Genomic DNA, 19,516 nt, shown 5'->3' with positions numbered 1-19,516 from the left:
CTTAAACCCATTTCCCCTTGTCCTATCGCTGGACACTCTTGTAAAAAGTCCCTCCCCAGCCTTCCTGTAGGTTCCCTTCAGGTACTGGAAGGCAGCTCTTAGGTCCCCCCAAAGTCTTCTCTTTTCCAGACTGAACAATCCCAGCTCCCACAGCCTGTCCTCGTAGCAGAGCCGCTCCAGCCCCTGGACCATCCTTGTGGCCTCCTCCGAACACCCTCCAACAGATCCACGTCCCTCTTATGGTGAGGGCACCAGAACTGGATGCAATATTCGAGGTGAGGTCTCACAAGGGCAGAGTAATTGTGGATTCCTCATCCCTGGAAGTGTCCAAGGCCAGATTGGACGGGGCTTGGAGCATCCTGGTCTGGTGGGAGGTGTTCCTGCACATGGCAGGGGCTTGGAACGAGACGATCTTCAAGGTTCCTTCCAACTCAAACCATTCTATGGTTCTATGATTCCAAGCCTTGCCAGCAGTTGTGCCATGCCAAGCCATGCCGAGCCACGCCAGGCGGCTCTCTGCAGTAGGTCATCGAGGACGGGCTGGGAGGAAGAAGGGAGGACAACCTGGAAGCCTCCCGCAGCCAAAGCGAGGAAAAGAGGGGGGGTCACAGTAGCTGCAGGCTCAGCTTTTCCTTGGTATGAAACCGAGCAAATGTCAGACCTTGTAATTACCCTGAAAGCAGCCCGGGAGCGTGATCAATGCAGGGAGGGAGGGAAGGAAGGTCTTTAAAAGCAATCAGCTGCTTTCTTTCAGAAGGAAGCCCTGTGAGCCCCTTGTGTTGTTCTCATAATTGTAATAAACATCCAGGAGGCAGCTTTTGGCAGCTGCTAATTTTAAAGTAACATATTAATCAAACTAATTGAGAGTTCCTTTTAATAATCAGCCACAGCAAACATAACTTTCTGAAGCGATGTTTTCGAAGTTGCTAAAAGTGATTCCCCCTCCCAAAAAAAAAAGAGAGTGTCTCTGCAGATAAATCATCTGAAAAAGTGTTAAATTGTCTCTTTTGCTACCTGATAATCCAATTAAGTGGTGATAAGAAAAATAGCTCTTGGAGATTTTCGGGGAAGCAGAATAATGTACTTAGTGTTGTACCAGAATCAAAATACCACATAATCATGGGTATCCATGGATACTGAAGCAGCACTTTGATTACTAGATACATCCATTACCCTTAAATACCAGAGTTAGGTGTTTAATGCCCCGAACAATTTAATGCATGACTGCTTGAACTTGCACAGAGAATTCTCCCGAGGTTCTGCCTTTCAGAGGCACAGCACAGAGCCTGTCAGCAGGCGAAGGGGAGGCAGCTATGGCACTTTTTAAAGACTTTCTGTCTTCTTCCAAGTTGCTTCACGGCGGCTGGCACCCAGATGGCTCAACTCACTCGCCTTTCCTCCAGCTGCCCGTGAACGGGAGCGTTCTGTGATGTGGCCTGATCTCTACTCTGTCTTCTTCCAAGTTGCTTCACGGCGGCTGCCACCCAGATGGCTCAACTCGCTCACCTTTCCTCCAGCTGCCCGTGAACGGGAGTGTTCTGTGATGTGGCCTGATCTCTACGTCAGGTCTATGACATATGAATGGGATTCCCATGAAAAAAGGAGAAAAAAAAAGAAAAGAAAAAAAAAAGTGTTGTGACTTGATAATCTTTTACAGTGTTTGCGCTGTTGGGAGTCGCTCCGCAGCGAATGGGTGGGCTCCATGGGCTCCACAGCACCAGACCTTTTGTCACGGCAAGATGAGCACGTTGATGATTTTGTGGCATGGGATCTGTCATGAGATCGAAGCCACAATTCCTCCATTGGAGTTTTGTCTTTTCCATTTATTTTGCAGAGCAGGAAAGGGAACCCTGGCAGAAAGCCTCCTCTGCAGGGAAGCTCTCGTGGGTCCTGAGGGCAGCCCAGGAGAGGGGCACATGGGGTCTGAGCGGGGTCCCCTGCCACCAGCTTGCTTTTTTCCCTTTCTGTTGCATGAAAAGATCCTCTTTCCTAGTGCTGATAGTGAGAAAATAAGATGAAAAAGAAAAGAAGTTCAATGGGCGTTTTAAAAGTGCTTTGACGATGAGCCTGGGAAGTGTGATTGTTTAACGATGATTTTATAGCGGTGGCTCCAGCAGCTTCTCAGGGTGAAGAGGCAGCACAATGTGGGTATTTCAGTGTCTGCTTCTGCTCTTGGAGTGTGCTGGGGCCAGGCTGGGGGCCTGCACTTGACCATCCCTGCAACACTGGGGGCTTTTGTAATGAGAAAACGTTGTGCGATTCAAGAGGTTGGAGATAGGAAAAGCGTGAGCTGAAACTCCTCCTTTTTTTTTCATCTTTTCTAAAGATTACTGACTTTGTTATTTTATTTTCTTCTCTTTTTTTTCTGCTTTTTTTTTGTAGTCACAAAGGGTCTTTTATATTAGCAGAGTTCAAAACCAACTTCCTTGAGCGTCTCAATGCACATTTTCGTAGCAAAACTTGCTTTTGACAATACTTGTGAGGCAGAATCTTACATATTTATTCTGCTAGAAAGGAGAAAAAGAAGAAAGCTGGCATCCAATGTAGGCAGGGAAAGGGTGAGTTTAGTCCATTGTTCCTGGCAGTAATTGAACAAACTGAATCCTTCCTATAGGCCATTTTGCTAAAAGTAAAAGCAGGAGGCCAAGAAACAGATATTGTATTGTCCCACTTGTTGCATAACTCATTCTTTTCAGTCTCCCTTTGCTAACCTGCTCCTCTTGGATTTTTCTAGTCATCCTTACTGTACTTTCCTGCACTGAGCCTTCAGCACTGTTTTTATTTTCAGTTCCCTGTTGAGTAGTAATTGTCTGCAAAAAAAGGACAAAAAAAAATAATCTGGTGAATACTAATTTGGGGGGGAAATGTGATTTCCTGCTTCCTAAATCTATTTGTAACCTGAATCTAAATTCAGTCTGCAGCTTTGGTTCCAGGGAGGAGGAAGGGAGGAGTGGGGAGACTGCACGTCGCTGATGCATCCCGCAGCTAGATTTAGGTAAAATTCATTGCATGGCTTTTTATTTTAATGAGAGGTACTGAAAATCTAGTAACAGCAGCAACAAAAGGTTTGATCAATAAATTTTCTTTTTCAGTCTGGCAGCCAAATAAAAAAAATCAGGTGTTTGTGCATCCGTAATTGCTAGCATCCTGAGCAATACTTTCAGATAAATCTCTTCTATCTCCAGCATCCCTTAGTTAAAACTTCTCCAGAAGCATGTGAGAAAGTAGGGGCCATTCTAAGGAACAAAATGAAGCTGAAGAAGGTTCTCTTTGTGCAAAGAGTAACTAGAAAGGACATTTTATGACATAGAAACTCCGCTCAAAAGAGGCTTGTCAGCGACTAAATGATGTTCAGAGGGCTCTTCTGCTGGAAATAACATTTGGGGGAGAAATTTGTTTTTCACCAGCCAGAGAGAAAGGACCCAACTTCACTTTGCATCATTTGCCAAAAAAAGAGAAATAAATCTGGAGGTGCTGCTCATTTTGGTTGAAATGTTGGCGTTTCTGTCGTTTCTCAAGGCGCTGCCCGTGGTTGCGGCGCGGGGATTTTTAATGCCGGGAACAATCCCAAACGATCGGGTGGCTTTGCCAAAGTGGCACAAACCACTGGGAAAAACTAGAAGCTGAAAAACCAAATAATTTCCAAGTTGTTATTTGAGGAAATGGTTTGCCTTGGCGTCTTGTCTTTGCTGTAGATTATCGTGCGTTCGCGCGGTTGACTTGTTGGACAAAGGCGCATCTGGAAAGGCTGAACCTACCAGGTCTGCTCCTGGTGTTCCCGTCCCAGATTTGATGTTATTACAAAAACATTTGCTGGCAGCAGGGGAGGATGAAAAAGATGCCAGTGTCAGACTTCTATACATCGCCTGGCAAAGAGAGGATATTGTTTCAAGGGTAGAGTGATATCGAACTGACTGTTTCGTCGTTGTGACTGCCTTTCATTTGGAAATTCCTGGGAATTTCAAAAATTCCATCATTAAAGGAGTTAAACATCTGCTTGCAGCCTTGCTCGAGCGATGTATCTTATATGTACTGCGATGTGTATACATCTCTCTTCTATTCATCTCCAATATCCACTGTCTTTATAACGACCTTTGCATTTGGTTGCAGAAGCTCAGTCTGAATTGTAGGTTCTGAGTCTTGGTCCTTTTACATCTTAATTCTCTGCCTTTTTTTATTTGCCCCCGATCTGCCCTGTATGGTTGTAGCCGTTTCTGTTCCCGAGGTTGCTTCAGAGAGTGCTTTCTAGTGCTGGGCTCTCCTGCTGCTGTTTTGTAGAAAGCACTATATCTGTTATACCATAGATTAAAAAAATGGGCTTAATCATTGATATTTACCATTTATCTGTAATTCCTGCTTACCACTTACTCCATAATTGCACTGCACCCCCACCATCACCAGTGGGTTGAAAAAGGAGCTCTGCTACTTCACCAGTGGACAGCAGAGAAACCAAGAGAAGCTCACCTCCCAAAGATCGTGGAAAACTCTGTATCGCGTGAAGGACCTGAAACCTGCCCTCCCAAATTCCAAACTGTTCCCTCTCTCCACCCTGGGTCCTCTTTTCTATTTTTTTTTTAAAAAAAACCACATGGAAATTACATGTTTTGAAGCTGTCCGTTGCATTAGAGGCCTTTTTTTTTTCCCCCTAGCTATTGAGAGCCTGGCCACAGCTGTCTCTCTGTCCAAAGATGCTCAGTTCAGCTGTAATCATTATCCACTATAATAAGATTTTTGGCTTCTCCATCCAGGCAGTAGAGACTGCCTGACCCACACAATAGGTGTAATTATTGTCAGGGTGGGTGGCCGAGCTAGCAGCCTTCCCAGCCATTTTAGCCTTTTTTCTCCAAGCACTTAGATCACGTAGATCACAATTACTTAACACTGAGTAGTGATTTTTTTTTTTTAAATAATAGTTTTACACCACCAATGTCTCACCTGATCTGGGGGAGGTGTGGTTTGGGTTTTTTCGGCCCTGTATACAAGGATTCTTTAGTGGAGATAGTCTCTTAACTACAGAAATATTGCTGTCGCGGGTGCCAGGTCTGAGAGCTTTTGGCTCGCTTCTCCCTGCACTCCTGCAGGGTGGTCGTTTCTCCCCGGTGGAGCTTTGGGATCTGGGGATGAGCACCCGGAAGCATTCGTCTTTGCTGATTTACAAGGCTATTAAAGTTACTCACTGGTGCACTAATTAGAAACAGGAAGGTGCAGGGGAATAATGTCGCTCTGCGTGCCTGGCTGTTCTTTGGGGCTCTATTTCCCATCCTCCCGTGAGAGAGCCCACTTTTTCTGAACGGAAGCAGCAGCGAGCTGTGAGGAATTGCAAAGGATCTTCACAGCAGCTTCAGATGTGTCTAAATAATGGCTCCATCCAGCATGTGAAAGCCCTTTGGTCTCGACACTATAAAATATATCCTCTGCTGTTCTGCTGTGTTGAAGTGGGATCCTCTTGAAAGGACTCCGTGGAGGGAATAAATTTGCAAGTGGCAAATCTGGGAGCTTTGTGGCAGTCTGTGGGTTGGTTTGGGTTGGTTTTTGTTGTTGGTTGATTTTTTTTCCCTTTTCTCTCATTGAATTCTCCAACGTCACCACATCCTTAGCTGACAAGAAATCAGAGTCTCTTGTGGGAGATTTGAAGGAGCTTGGCTTGGCATGATGGAATGCCGGGAGGGCACAGGTACTTTCTCAGAGCAGCTAATAACTTTATAGAAAGAGCATTTAAAAGCGTTTCATCTGTTTGAACTTAGTAGCAATGACAGTTTCTTTCCTCATTTAAAAATGGAGTTTGCTTTTTAAAATCAGTATTGTCTTCCTGTAAAGAAAGAAATCAGGTTGCAATAATTTCAGGCTGTGATCATTGTAAGACAAAATGAAACATTCTGCGTGAGTCAGAGAAAAAGTTGGGCATTATTATTCTGTTTTATTCTTTCTCAGCATTTCCACCCTTTTATTTCTTCCTACCAAAATCAATCTTTTTTGCCCCTAGAGTTTTTAGATCAACAGACCTGGCTTGACTTCAGGCAACCTCCATGTCTCTCTGCTTCTCTGCATCTGAATTAAGGAGAAATGATCCTGACCTACTTTATGAAGTGCTCAGAGATCTGCAGAAGAGCCATGTTTGGCCATTTTTAAACTGTGAATTTGGTCCTTACAGGTGTTTGGGGGTTTTCCTACAGGGATCGCAGACGAGCAAGGGACTCGTCGGCTGCCGCCAGCTCCTCGAGGGTTCACCTTCCCTATTGCTTCTTTTAACAGTGCTTTTAAATCTGTATTTTAAAGCCTGTCTGTGAATATCTCCTTCATCCCACTGTCTTTTAATTAACTCATCCCCACTGCTGTTTCTTATTATGCGTCTCTGATACTTTATTAATTAGTACCCTGTGCAGTATACCGAGAAAGTTGGGATCTAAGATGCCATGAAAGATGAAAGTGTTTATCCCTGAGAAACAAAATAACGAAGGCAAAAGTTGTGTTTTCATCTGCCAACAATGACAACCGGAATGTCGCCGGAGATGTGATTGTCTATTTATTTAATTTTGCCTAAAACAAGCCATATAACTGTGATATATAAACTGTGTTAGAAGTGAGTGCTGCTTTGGCACCGAGGTATTTATCACTGTTACTGTGCTGATGCTGTTTTTTGCAATATTACCTGGGTATTTATGAGAAGTCCAGTTCACAGGGGCTTCAGTTGCTTGGGCTGCTCCATCCCATTTGCTGGTGGGTGTCTGAATGAGGAAGCGTTGTCTGGAACAATCTGCTTCGCCAATAACTCAAGTCTTTGCTGTTCCAGTCTGTGCCTGTTCCAGATGTTTCAGTGGAAGCACTTTCCCTCGATATCATGGAATGGTTTGGGTTAGAGGGGACCTTAAAGCTCATCACATTCCAACCCCTGTGCTATGGGCAGGGACACCTCCCACTAGACCAGGTCGTTCAAGCCTCATCCTGCAACTTGCAAAACTGAAAAGAATCTCAGCAGTTCACTAAGATAGAGTTTGCCTAATGCACTGTCAACGTCACTTGCCTTTCAGCCTGTCGTTCTTTTTTTAAAATCAGTTTAAGCCTGCTCAGGTTGCTGTTTGTTTTGTTGTGGTTTTGGGGGTTTTTGTAAATCCCTCTGCTGACTCTTTTATTTGTTGATTTTGCTTTTCTGTCATATTGGTTTTGCCCATCTGTTTAATCTGTGACCCTCTGCAGGCATGCAGCCTCTGTGCAAAAAAAAACCTGTATGAATCCCTCAGGAAGCTTGATGTGAAGATTAAGTGCTGCGTAAGGGCAGCGATCCGATCGGATTGTTTCTTCCTCCCAGGCTCCCCTTCAGCCACGTGCGTTTCCCACTGCCTTTCCTCTGACACTATCCTGTTCTTTCTTTCTTCTTTCTTCCACAGGTGGGCTCTGCATCGCTCAGTCCCTGAAAATCCCCCAGGATCGCAAGGACAAGACCATCTACTTCGATAAAATTATCAAGCAGCTCCTGGAAACTCCCAACGCCAGGGCCATCGTTATTTTTGCCAACGATGAGGACATAAAGTAAGGATGGCTGAGGGAATTAATTCATTCGGGCTCGGATAGCTGTTGCAGAAAAGAGAGAGCAAGTAAGATATGAATCATGAAGTGGAAATGGCTGTTGTTAAGAGGGGCTGTGGAGGTGGCTGATGCCCTAGACTGAGCACGTCACTGGGGGGACAGCGATGTTGGCCATGGTCTGGAGGCTTTTCCGGGTGCAGGGAGACTCGTGCATTGGGGCACAGACCTGACCTTCCCTCTCAAAGAGGCTTCGAGAAGATGCCTCTCTCTCCAAGCTCATACTGCCGCACGTTGTCCATTAATTCAGAGGCTGTTCTGTGGCAAGTGGTGGTTCCCAGTGACTAAACGGCTTGGGTGCTCAAGGTTAAGCCAAGTAAGGTGCTCAAGGTTTAACCGCATACAACTTGCTCATAAAATAATAGAAAATAGATTTTAAAAGCGTGACTCATTTCTCGACTTGCCCACTTTGTGGACATCTTCTCTCTCCAGAATTTTCAGTTAGCCTAAAGTTGTGATGGAGTGGTCAATCGCTGAGAAGCTCAGTTCTGCAAAACGAGGCACAGAGAAGTTAGGATCAATTTTCAGTAAGGCCAGTGGCAAGACTTTTAGTGGATTCAGTATTTCCGTCTTAGGATACAGGGTGAATTAAGAGAGGTCCAGCCTGTGCTGCGTGGACCGGGACGCGGTGTTTTGCGAAGTCCCTGAGCTCTGTCGGTTACAGAACGGGCTGTTCCTGCTTGTGCGGCGGTTGCAACACACCGTTACTATATGTTACGTGCTTCAATTAAGTTGATTTGTGAAAATGTTCTTTCTCTGCAGGCAAATCCTTGCGGCCGCCAAGAGGGCGGATCAGGTCGGTCACTTCCTCTGGGTGGGCTCGGACACGTGGGGCTCCAAGGTGTAGGAGGACGTGGCCGAAGGAGCCATCACCATCCTCCCCAAGCGAGCGACCATAGAGGGTAAGAGCTCTCTCCTGCAGCACTGGGGGTGCAAAAGCGATCGCTCGTGACCCTCTCTTGTGTATGTTTTGTGCCTAAAGGTGTACAGATGTGGTAGGGTACAGAGAGTGTAAAGAACATGGATCAAGTCTTCATCTCCTGAATTCTTCCTGAGTTGTCTGTGTTCCTCGTGTGAAAACTGTGTGTTATCTCCACAGCTGAGAAGCTACCAGTAGTTATTTATTAAAGGCCTGATTGTAGAGCTTATATAAAGCTGTGGTGGTATGACAGGGCCTTTACCACTTCAGAGGAAGTAAACCAAAATGGTCCTGAAATACCACGTACATATACAGGAAATTTGCATTTTTGTGTATCGTCTCTGAAGCAGTGGGTAAGCTTTCTGCTGAAGAAGTAAAAATTCATTTTTAAATTAGCCATTGCCATTTAAACATAGCTTAGCTTTTATTTCGTTCAGACCAAGTACTACAGTTCTTTACGTGCATTGCTTGTGTGCTTCACGAGTGGGTGTACTCGTAGATATGCATGTGTCTAGAAAAATTAGGGGACACTTCTTTACATAATCCCCATGTTTATCAATTTTTTTTGATTTTTTTTTTTCCGTGAGGTGGTTGTTATCTGTTCTTTCCTCAATTTGTTACCCCTTTGGTCTGTATAGATGCTTAACTATCCAGATGGCCTCCTTTGGACAAACCAAACAGTCCACGTTCTCTATAATATGAAAAGAGAAGTTCTTGGTAAGGGCGGCACTGAGTAAAGAAAAACTCCTCGGCTGGGACACGGCTTTGTGTCAGCCAGGGTCTCCGAAGAGTTCTGGAACACTCTGCCCCCATTAAAATAGGTTCTGGTCTTCCCTTGCTCCAAAACCAAATATTTGCATTCATTTTTACTGTGTCTACACTGCATTAGTTATTCTTCTCAGGTATATAATGTGCTTCATCCATTTACATTTTTTAAACCCTGGAGGCGTTTTCATATGCTATTTCTCCATAAATACGTAAAGTTGATAGACAATGAAGTGTTTTGTTTCTGAAAACCAGGATATTTTAATAATGTTTTCACACTGTCTGTGTTCATCCCTAAGGGTTTCTGACACAGAAACAAAGAGTCTGCCAACAGTATGCAGAAATAGAAAATTGCCAAGTTTGTTCGTTTTAAAATATTTTCCTTCTGTATTGCACACATTGGACAGAATGGGAAGCGTGAGGTTTGCTTTTGGACACAATAAGTGACAGTAATGGAGCGGAAGGGTTCAAGCAGGGAAAGTCAGTTGATACCACCCACCGATTCGGACCAATTCTGTTTCTGTTTCATCCACCACGAGAAACACCTAGTGCAATCCGGTACTTACAGAAGTAAGTAATCCTTAGGTATTGGCATTTCTTTGCTTAGTGAGGCCATTATCCATATGGATCATCTGCCTCTCTTGCATTTAGACTTGGTGCATGATGTTTTGTTTTTCTTTCTGTTGCGGTAATTTCATTTGGTGATGAAACCAGGACAATTGACAACAGGCAATTTAATGTTACTCTTTTCTCATCCAGCAATTAAGATCTGCCTTCTAAAATTTAGGAATGCATTTCTTTTGATGAAGGCATAAAACAAATGAAATAAGGAGCTTTGGTTTTCCTCATAAATTGATGGAGACAAACTAAATTGGCAAACTTGAACTTGACCTGCCCCTGGGGCAATATCCCAGCCCAGCAGCCTTCTCTCCAGATCAATCCCCCATTAAGCACCAGTTTAATTCCCACTGGATTTGGTGAGAACTTCATTAGTCATGAATAAGGGATGATCCTTATGTTCCTCCTCAAGAGCATCTTCTGTTTGTTCTTTTTTTTTCCTTTTCCTTTTATCTCTGTGTTATGTAGTGTTTGTAATATGTGAGAAAAAGATTCCTAACAAATTGCGCTGGAAACAGAGCCCTCCAGCTCCCATACCTTAACCTGAAATATGTGATACCGCTCACCTCGTCTCATGCTTCGGGGAGAAACGTTAAGGTTAATAAGCTAAGAAATGTTAAATTGCATTGAAAATTTATGCGCCTGCATGACCAAGCGTGTATGACACACTTTGAATCTTCAGATATTTTTTTTTATGTCCGTAAAGGCATAAAATGAAGCAGTCATTATATGGAAAATGGCATTTTTCAGATAACTCTTCTGCCCCAGCCATGACTCTTCAGTTCAGACCAGAGATGTGAAACGCGGCTCTGTTGGTGTGTTTACACCGGTATGCAGATGTACCTTTCCAAGTTCCTATTCTGGTAACAGTGAGAATATCCCAGCAGCCTCTGACTCCAGAGAGAGTCTAAAGCGCTCGATTTCTCATAGAATCAGGCCCCGGATATGCAGTTATTTGTCTTGATACTTGATCTCACTCTTGGGACAAGATTTTCTATGCTGTAGTCCCACGGGGTGATTTAGGAAATCATTACATGAACTGAATTCATTCATCTTAAGTCAGTCTTAATAAAGCCCGATTGTGTTTGATGTAATTATGCTGAAAGGATAAAGTCGCATCTTATTTGCATAATTGCAGTAGTCGGTGAGCCAGAGGAAGTGCACACTTAAATCATAATCACTCCATGAAAACTTACGCTCGGAACAAGCTCGGTAGCCAGCTTCACCAAGTACCGATCAAGTTGAAAGACTTTGCCAGGTTTTTGGGGAAGAAGAGCGGAACGTATTCATTTTTTTACAACAAATATGGCCGCAAAACATTATATTTGGGTTATTGTTGCTTTGAGCTCTTCAAAAATGAGTTTGTGGTGGTGTGTCCTCATGCTCACGGAAGGTGACTGAAACTTCAGCGTACGCTGAGAGGAACAGGAGGGTGCCGTGTGCTGCAGAGCTGCTGCTCTCTTCCCCAGAAACCTCCGTATTTCTTCCTTCACCTGAACAGAAAGACAAACGTTGGGGGAGATTTGGTCAGCCTGGTGTGGAAGGGCAGAACAAGTGCCCAGCTAATCACAGGATGGATGAAACGCCGCAGAGAGGAGCAAATGGGAGCTACAGGAGGATTTCGGGCACGCAAAAGCAGGCTGTCACGGAGTAATGATGCTGATGCTGTCAGGTTCATGGCAAAAGTGGGAGGTGTTGAGGCAAGTGTAGCAAGTTCCCAAAATTTCAGGTGTCAGAGGGAAAGTGGAAGCACAGTGGAAAATGAAAAGAGAGAGCGAGGCTTCAGGAAAAACTACAGTGTTTAGTTCTTGCAGCTCAGCTGAGCTACTTGCCTTCAGATTAGGAAATTACTGTACCTGGTTGTCTTCTCCTTGGGCAGTGGTAGTCTTGAGAGGAAGTTGCTCATTTGCCGCATTTTTCGTTTGAGGTCCCAGAGGCTTTGTAGACCGTCCAAACCAGGGAGAAACAAAATATGGAAACATTCTCTGGATTCTCATGGGCTGGACCATCATTGCAGCTGCAGACTTCCCCAGATGATGGCTGGGGTGAACTGCAACCCTCTGGAAATGAACTTCTTCCACACTGACCTTTTTCATCACAAACTGACCTCTAAGTGTTCCACTGCCACTTGACCGCTTCATGTTTCCGTAGATTTAATTAAACTTCAGAGCATTTCCCCGCCTTGTTGTCACTGCTGTACCCAAATCTAATTACACTTTTTAACTGCCTGGGGTGGCTCTCTTTATTACACCATGCAGATGTGCCTAAGAGTTAGCTGGAGGACCCTCTGATGAACAATGATAATGCTACTGGCCCAGATATCAGTTGAAGTTCTCCCTAGCAGGCAGATTCAAAGTCAGGAGTTCTTAAATTCTTCCCCTGGAGGAAAAGCAGATCTTCCTGCCAGCGATAAGAAGATACCTGTGGCATGGGACCTGGAAAAGCCTGATCTTTTTGGAGCAGGTTTGCGCAGTACTTGCTGAATTCAGTACGGAAAGCTGCCAGAGAGCACTTGTCCAGAAGATGCCCGGGTTGGAGGAATGAAGTCAGCCAGATGATCTTGGGTTTCAGAATCCCCTTTTTGTTTCTTTTCTTCCCCATTTTTTCTTCCAGTCTAAGCAATGCCTACACTTCAGAGTGCAGTCTGTAGCATCTGTTGAGATTAAAAATGGTCCATTAAACTCCTTGAGGAGTGTGGTAGTAGAGAGCACATGTGACAGGTAGAACAGTGACATTCAGGATATTGTCTGGACCTTGGAAAGGCACATACCACACGCTCCATGGCAGCCCAGCAGTATATTTTTATCAAATACTGTGTGACAGCTGAAATGAGGAAATAGGCAGCTTTCTTCCTGAAAAAATACTTCTTTCATGCTACTCCAAGGTTTATCCTTTCACCACTGGGTTTAGTGCAGAAGGACCCAATACCTAGTAAGACCTCATTAATATCTGTTGGTATCTTGTTAAGCCCCACGTATGAACTAGTGGAAACTACTGTTTTCAAGAGACAGTACTAATTTTGGATGCTCTTTTGTGATCGACCCGCTCCGATACACTGAGGTTGACAGGATCTGCAGAAAATATTGAGCGACTATGTTTTTAGAAATAAAAGCCATTCAAAAGACTTAGAGATAGGCCTAGAGCAGGGAGGAGTAATCGCTGAAAATCACAGCCATATTTTTAAGGGTTCCAGATCCGTCCTACAAAGCTTCAAAAATAAATATATATAAATTCTATGAGTTAAAAATGCCTCTCTATTCAGAGTTATCTTAGAAATTGTTTTCCTCTTAACCTCAACTGTTAAGAAGATGAACAACTGTCTACTTATCTCTTGCTTTCTGTTGTTTCTGTGCCTCTGTGCAAAAAATTTTGAATTGGATTGTAACGCTGTGGTTCAAGTTGTTAGCATTCATGCTACTGACCTAGCAATTTTGGATACCCAGTTCTTCCTCTAATTTTTTTCTTTTAAAATAGTTTTCCTTATCTTTCGTACTCACATGCGATCTGTTTTCATGGATACCAGCTCCCAGTGAAATAAAACCAAGACAAACAGAAAAAAAAATATATATATGATGTTAAATATTTTGAAATCCTGGCAAAATGCTTTGCCAGTGATGGAAAAATATATTCTTTATGGTCTGAGTTTAGCATTTGACACAACTAAACAACGGAATTGAACTAGATTGAAGATTAATGATTCAATTCCAGCAAGCTGTGGATGGGGCCTAGGTCTGTAATCTTGTGAAGCTCGCAGCTGTGAGGTTAAAGAATGGCTCAAATTCAGCACAGGGAAGTGCATAGCTATTTTTTAAAAAAAGGAACAAAACCACCTAGAAGTGTTGCAAGCGCTGTAACCCTACGTAACTGTCCTTGAATTTTTCAGTTGTTTGTTAGTGAATCATGGTTTTAATGTTTTGGTTTTGTTTTCAACAAGAGTTGATTTGCTTCCTTTTAATTTGGGCGATATTAATCCTAGGAAAAGAAAAGAAAAGAAAAAAAAAAACAAAAGCAAGAGTAGTGATTTAAGAAGAAAATTACAAAGAAATTATATCTCACTGTTCAGCGGCTCTGAAGTACTTTACCTTCACATCCCCAGTGTAGCAAAGCGAAGAAGCTCAGGGTTCATTTTCCTCTGTGTCAGAGGCAGTACTGGATTTTATCCAACAGGAATAAATTCAGGTACGCTGTCCCGTCTCAAGCTGTGGCTGCATTCACCCCGGGATGTTTCTCTGGGAAGGACACGCTTCGTGCAGCGCTTACCCACCTCTGCCCCAACAGCAGAGAACAGCCTTTATCTCATCATCATATTGGCAAAATCATCAGGTTTAGATTCTTTTTGTTTATAGCCTGGCTCAGATGACTTTTTACCGTGCTCTGTTTTCCAGCTTTTCAGTTGTGGCTGGCCCCCCCCCTGGGGTGCCTGGAGGTGTTCAAGGCCAGGTTGGATGAGGTCTTGAGCATCCTGGGCTGGTTCAGGGTGTCCCTGCCCATGGCAGGGGGTTGGGTTAGATGATCTCTGAGGTCCCTTCCAACCTGAGACATTCTAGGATTCTGTGATCTCTGGAGTTTGTCCTTCCTGGGCACCTCCAGGTTGGCTGTTTGGGAGCAGCTCAATGATTCTCCCTCCGCTGGCTTTTGGGGCTTTAAATTGTGTCATCACAACCAACCATAGTCAGGAAATACACTTTTGTCAGTAGGTTGAGAGAGGGATTTTGGTTTGAAGTCTCTTACCAGCAAAGTTTGCACAAAGGACCATATAGCCAAACACTTATTTGCATTTTTCTCCCTCCTGAGTATAAACTGTCTCTAGCAGCTTCGTAATGAAAATGCTAAGGGTGCTGTACACTCATGTTGCTAAGTAATTAAATACAGAAACGTATCATCTGTTAAGACAGGTTTGTTATTTCATCCTGTATGTTTTGTCAGAAAGAACCTTTCAAATGGCACTTCCCATTCCTTATAGACAACCTGTTGGCTGGCCAAGCACAGGTGAAGGAAGAATCTACCTTTCTGTTCTTCTGTATCAATCATGCTGTGTTTGAAGTCGTTCTACCTGCAGACTCGTTGAGAATGTGTCTTTCCCAACATTCCTGAAACCATTAATTGCATTTAAATTAATACCGCGGTTACCCGAGAATCCAAGCCACGCTCACAATCCGCGGAAAGTTCATTGTGTATTGATGCCAACCTCTTGAAAAGTCACTCTGGGAGTTGAGATCAGCTTTGATTCCTCCTGGATCTCGCTGCCTCTTGCTGGCTGGCGTGTGAACTCGTGCTATAGCCATGCAGTGAGGCAGGACGGGCGGACAGAGGGATGGGCAGACAGACAGAGGGATGAACGGACAGATGGAGGCAGCAGCAGCACCATGGGGCTCGACTTAAAAAGGTTGAAGCAAAGGCTTTGGGGAGAGGTTTAGTAAGTTCAGAGAGACAGGAGCTTAAGGGTAGCATTGTTTTTTAACACGCAGGTACAGAGAAGCTAAGAAACACGGATTTTTGTGAAGCTTCAAATTAATGTTTTTGTGGTTTTCTTGCAAACAAAAGGCATTGAAGCCTCTGGGCTTTTTTTTCTCTTTTGTTTAAGATTCCCCATGTTAGTCACTGAGAAATGCAGTCCCAGCTGTAAATCTCCGTGCTGACTTGAAGGCAGCACCCTGGAGCGTCCCAGCCCCAGCTCCCGTGAGGAGATGCGCCAAGAAGGAACACGAACCATTGCAACTCCAAATGGAAACTCCTACAGCGGTTCCTTGCTAAAGTTACACATCTGGGCACTTTGTGGTGTTCAGTTATTGGAGGTCTTTGGGGCTTTCTTGGACAGTTTGAAGATGTGATCTTTTCTGAGTATTAAAGAGAGTTATCTGCCACTGCTCAGCATGAGGCATGGCTCATCACCACGACGGCTTTAACGAGAAATTTTATCTCAAAGGGGATTTGAACCGGTACCTTTTCAAATAGCGCTGCTGCTTCATAGCAAAGAAATTAGATAGAAAGCTCTAATTGGACAGTGAAGAACCACTGTAAAGTATTTAAGGAGCTTTCTCTTTGGCCCCTTGAAATTAAATAAATTGCTTGCTCAACCTAGGGCAGAGCTGGCTTGCTTGAAGTCGAGGTTCTTCTCTGCTCGAAGGCAGCTGTTACGCATTCCATGGGTTAGATGTCTCTCTCTGTTATCTGTATTTTGGGTATTGCTCCTAGGGCTTGTATTGGCATTTTCTCTTTGATGTTCGTTTTTAGCTGTTATTTCAGGACACTGGAGATTGTGTGGGTGGTTGTTTTGAGAGAGGGAGATGTGTACAGACACACAAACCAGAGTGGTTGATGCTGTGAGAGGAGATAATTCACAGAGAAATGTTTGGTTACTGATCACTGGTCAGATACATCCTCAGTCGCCTTCGGTTTGGAATACCCTGAACTGCTTTTCTGAAGAACGGTTTTCCTCTCGATGACCCACACTGAACTGGTCCGAGCTGTCTGTTGGACGCATATGGGCAGAACATTTCCACCCAGAAAGGAAGAATTTTATTTTTAGAAACCCTGCTGGCCCTGCTCTGCGTGGGATGTGGTGGCACCTCCAAGCCTCCCTCTGCAGCTTTGCTCGCCGTGGCAGGCGGCCGTGGGCGGCCGTGCCTGGAGAAGCTTCACGGGCAGAGGCTGCTTTCCAGCTTTTGTGCGAGGCAGCAGAGCCGAGGGCAGCTTGGGCTGGCAACCAGACTCCTCGTCCAGGCGAGGGCTGCTCGCCGACGACACGCACGGGAAGAAGGCGAACGATGGTTTGCAACGCAAGCCCCTCAGATCAGGCGATCCTAGCGCTTCCCAGTGCTGTCAGTCCTTGCTTCTGTGCAGGGTTTCAAGCCTCATTTGTTGAAAGGAATTTATTTTCTCTTTGTTCGTAAAATTGGCAGGATTTCCAGAATCTGGGGAGTGATGAAGCTCGGGGGAACCTCACTGGCCCCCGCGTGAGTGAGCCCTTGCTGGGCGGCTGGAGCAGACCCGGCTCGTGGAGAATCATGAAAAAATGATGTTGTCGTTTCTCATTCTGTTTAAGGCATGGAAACAGACGTAGAGGAAAGATGGTCCCACCTTCTCCCCCTCCCTCAGGGCAGTGCTGGCACCGACAGCACAGGCGGGTCTAGATCTGGGGCTGCTTCAGCGGGGAGGGAGAGGGAAGAGCTCCCCTCTCCTCTTTGCGTGAGAGTTGCATCCCTCCTGATATTTGTTACACCGTAATTTCAGAGGTTAACACATTTTTTTACCCTGCAGGAAGTATATTGGCAGGCTATTTGTTTTGCCATTTGTGTTATATATTTCTTTCATTAAAAAAAAAAAAAGAAAAAAAAGAAAATGCAGGAGCTTTCTAAAACAAACTGTTCCTGCTTTAGGTAAAAATAGCTATGAATGGTCCCAAATATCTAGTTCTAGTAATGCCATCCTGCAGGAGGGCTGAGAACCACAGGTTGTTCCTAATGGAACAGATAATTTTTCATCTCTGATACACTGCTTTGGCAAAGCGGAAAGAATTTAATGCACTGTGTAGCATTTCCAGGCCAGTGCCTGGTGGGCTGCCCATAGGCATTGCAAAATTGAGCAGAAGGACCGATGGGCTCTCTTATTGTTTGTTCACATTTGTGGCACGCTTGGGTCAGGAAAGAGCTCTGAGTGATGACTTTGAGATTAGAACCATCGGTACGAGGTGACCGTTTAGTTTCCTTTACAATTGTTAGAGTGTTTTAATTTGGGAAGCTTCAGACACTGAAACGAGGGGCAGTGAAATTTGGGATACAAATACAATCTGCTTGTGCCGTAAGGTGATGGAAGAAATGAAAGATTCAGTCATCAGTCTTCTCTACAAGAGTTATTTTTTGCACTAGAAAAATGAAAATAACCACAGCCTAAAAGAGAGTCTCTCTCTCTAGGCCACTTAAAATTAGTCTCTGAAATCATCTGTGACTTGCTTATTCTTTCTCTTTATTAGCAACCCAGAAAAGAAATAGGACTTCACAGTCGATGAAGCACAGCAAAAATAATAAAAGAAAAAAGTTTGAGGCTTTTATTAGGGTAAAATGCAAGCATGGTGTTCCTATCTGCAAGTAGCAAATTAATATGCTCGTGTTATATGCATTTAAAATGTATTGGCTGTAAGTATTGCATGTTGGTGGGTGTCTGTGTGTTCCTGCCTGAGCAGGTATTGATCCCGGTCCCAGCTCTCGCCGTGGGGATCTGGAGCATCCCAGCAAAGGTCTCTGCAGGCTCCAGCCTCTCTGCTGCTGGGGCTCCGCGCACACAAACCCGTGAATTGTGTGTTTCTGAAAGAGGCTCAGCTCCACTGGGTACGACAGGTTCAGGCGCAAAAAAGAAACGTGCTAATTTTAGGAATCAGAGATTTGAAAGGGTTCTCTTGATTGTTCGATTGGGTTTTTTTTCCTTTTAGTTTGTGTTGTTAATGCTTGAATGATTATAGGCTTTTGAAAGTAATGGTTTAGGAAATAATACACATAATAATACACATAATTTCCTTAAAGATGATACAATGAAAGCTGAAGTGCCCACTTTACTCACGCTGGGCTCGCAGATCTGCTTTGGGAACGCGATTTTATTTTGTTGACTGACTGAATGACAACAAAGGAAATGGAAAATAATTTAGAAAAAAAAAAAGCCTCAGTATAATCACATAGGCTAGCTCTTTAGTAAAGTGAAGCAAGAGTCAATAGATCAATGATCTTGATCTCCCGGTAAGGGTAAATAAACACGAACCTTTTGTCTGATAGTTAAAATGTAATTGTAGGATGGTGAGGAGCTGCGTGTTTGCAAGCCAAGGTTTCCTTCTGTACAGTTTAAGGTAAAACGTCTTGTAAGTGTAGCTCAGTTTTCGTTTCAATTAGGTGACATGGTCCAGCTGGAAATTAATTCGCTTATTCCTATTAACACAGCTGTAGCCCCTGAGCCTGCTGCTCCACTTCAGAGCCTGGGGCTGAGAGGTGTCGAAGGATGCGGTGGTGGGAAGCACCTGCTCACCCTGAGGTGATGCAAGGTGGAGAGCTTCTGGCTGAGCTGCCACACTGCCTGAGCCATCTCAAACCACTATCAAAACGAAGGGAAAGAAAGAAAAAGATCTAGAAGGGGAAGGCCTGTGCTCGGTGCCTGAGACTCCTGTGATCGCTAATCCTCTTCGAGGAGCTTTCAGCTGATTTCTCTTGGCTCTCTACCTCTGCCGCCCCCCGACAGGCTCCGGCTGATGCTGACCCTGGAGAGGAGCCTGAGAAGAGCACAACCCAAGCCTGGGCACCACTTCTCTGCTCCCACACTGGCTGAGCCACCCCTGTGCTCTCCTGCAGCAGCAACTGCTTTTTGAGGAGTCAAAAGCCGTTATTCTCCATTTACCATCCGTGACTACACACAGCTGAGGGGGTCAAGAGCTCCTGTGGACACCTGGCATCAAGCTGCCATCAACCAAAGCTTTTAACACCTGCAGTCTGTTCTCCCTCTTAGCTAAATTAGGATAAAATTAATAATCATGCAAACTATTAAATGAAGAAGGCCCAAGCAAACCAAAGGTTTCTACTAATGCAATATGTAAAAATGCAGGGAGGGGAAAAGAAAATAAAGAAAATAACTCCCACAATGATCTCTCAGCTC

The 19,516-nt window shown here is 44.3% G+C and overlaps 1 protein-coding gene across 1 annotated transcript in view; it reads left to right on the top strand.

The window, feature by feature from the left end:
- Positions 1–19,516, top strand: part of GRM7 (glutamate receptor, metabotropic 7) — a 212,102-nt gene that overhangs the window by 102,180 nt on the left and 90,406 nt on the right. The window contains 2 exon segments of the mRNA XM_009868286.1: positions 7,386–7,527; positions 8,344–8,483. Coding sequence (XP_009866588.1) covers positions 7,386–7,527; positions 8,344–8,483 — 282 coding nt within the window.

Source organism: Apaloderma vittatum, unplaced genomic scaffold, assembly GCF_000703405.1.
Source record: "Apaloderma vittatum isolate BGI_N311 unplaced genomic scaffold, ASM70340v1 scaffold6514, whole genome shotgun sequence".
In the NCBI taxonomy this organism is placed as follows: domain Eukaryota; kingdom Metazoa; phylum Chordata; class Aves; order Trogoniformes; family Trogonidae; genus Apaloderma; species Apaloderma vittatum.
The sequence above is the reverse complement of the archived record's forward strand: the minus strand, read 5'-3'. Positions and strand labels throughout refer to the sequence as shown.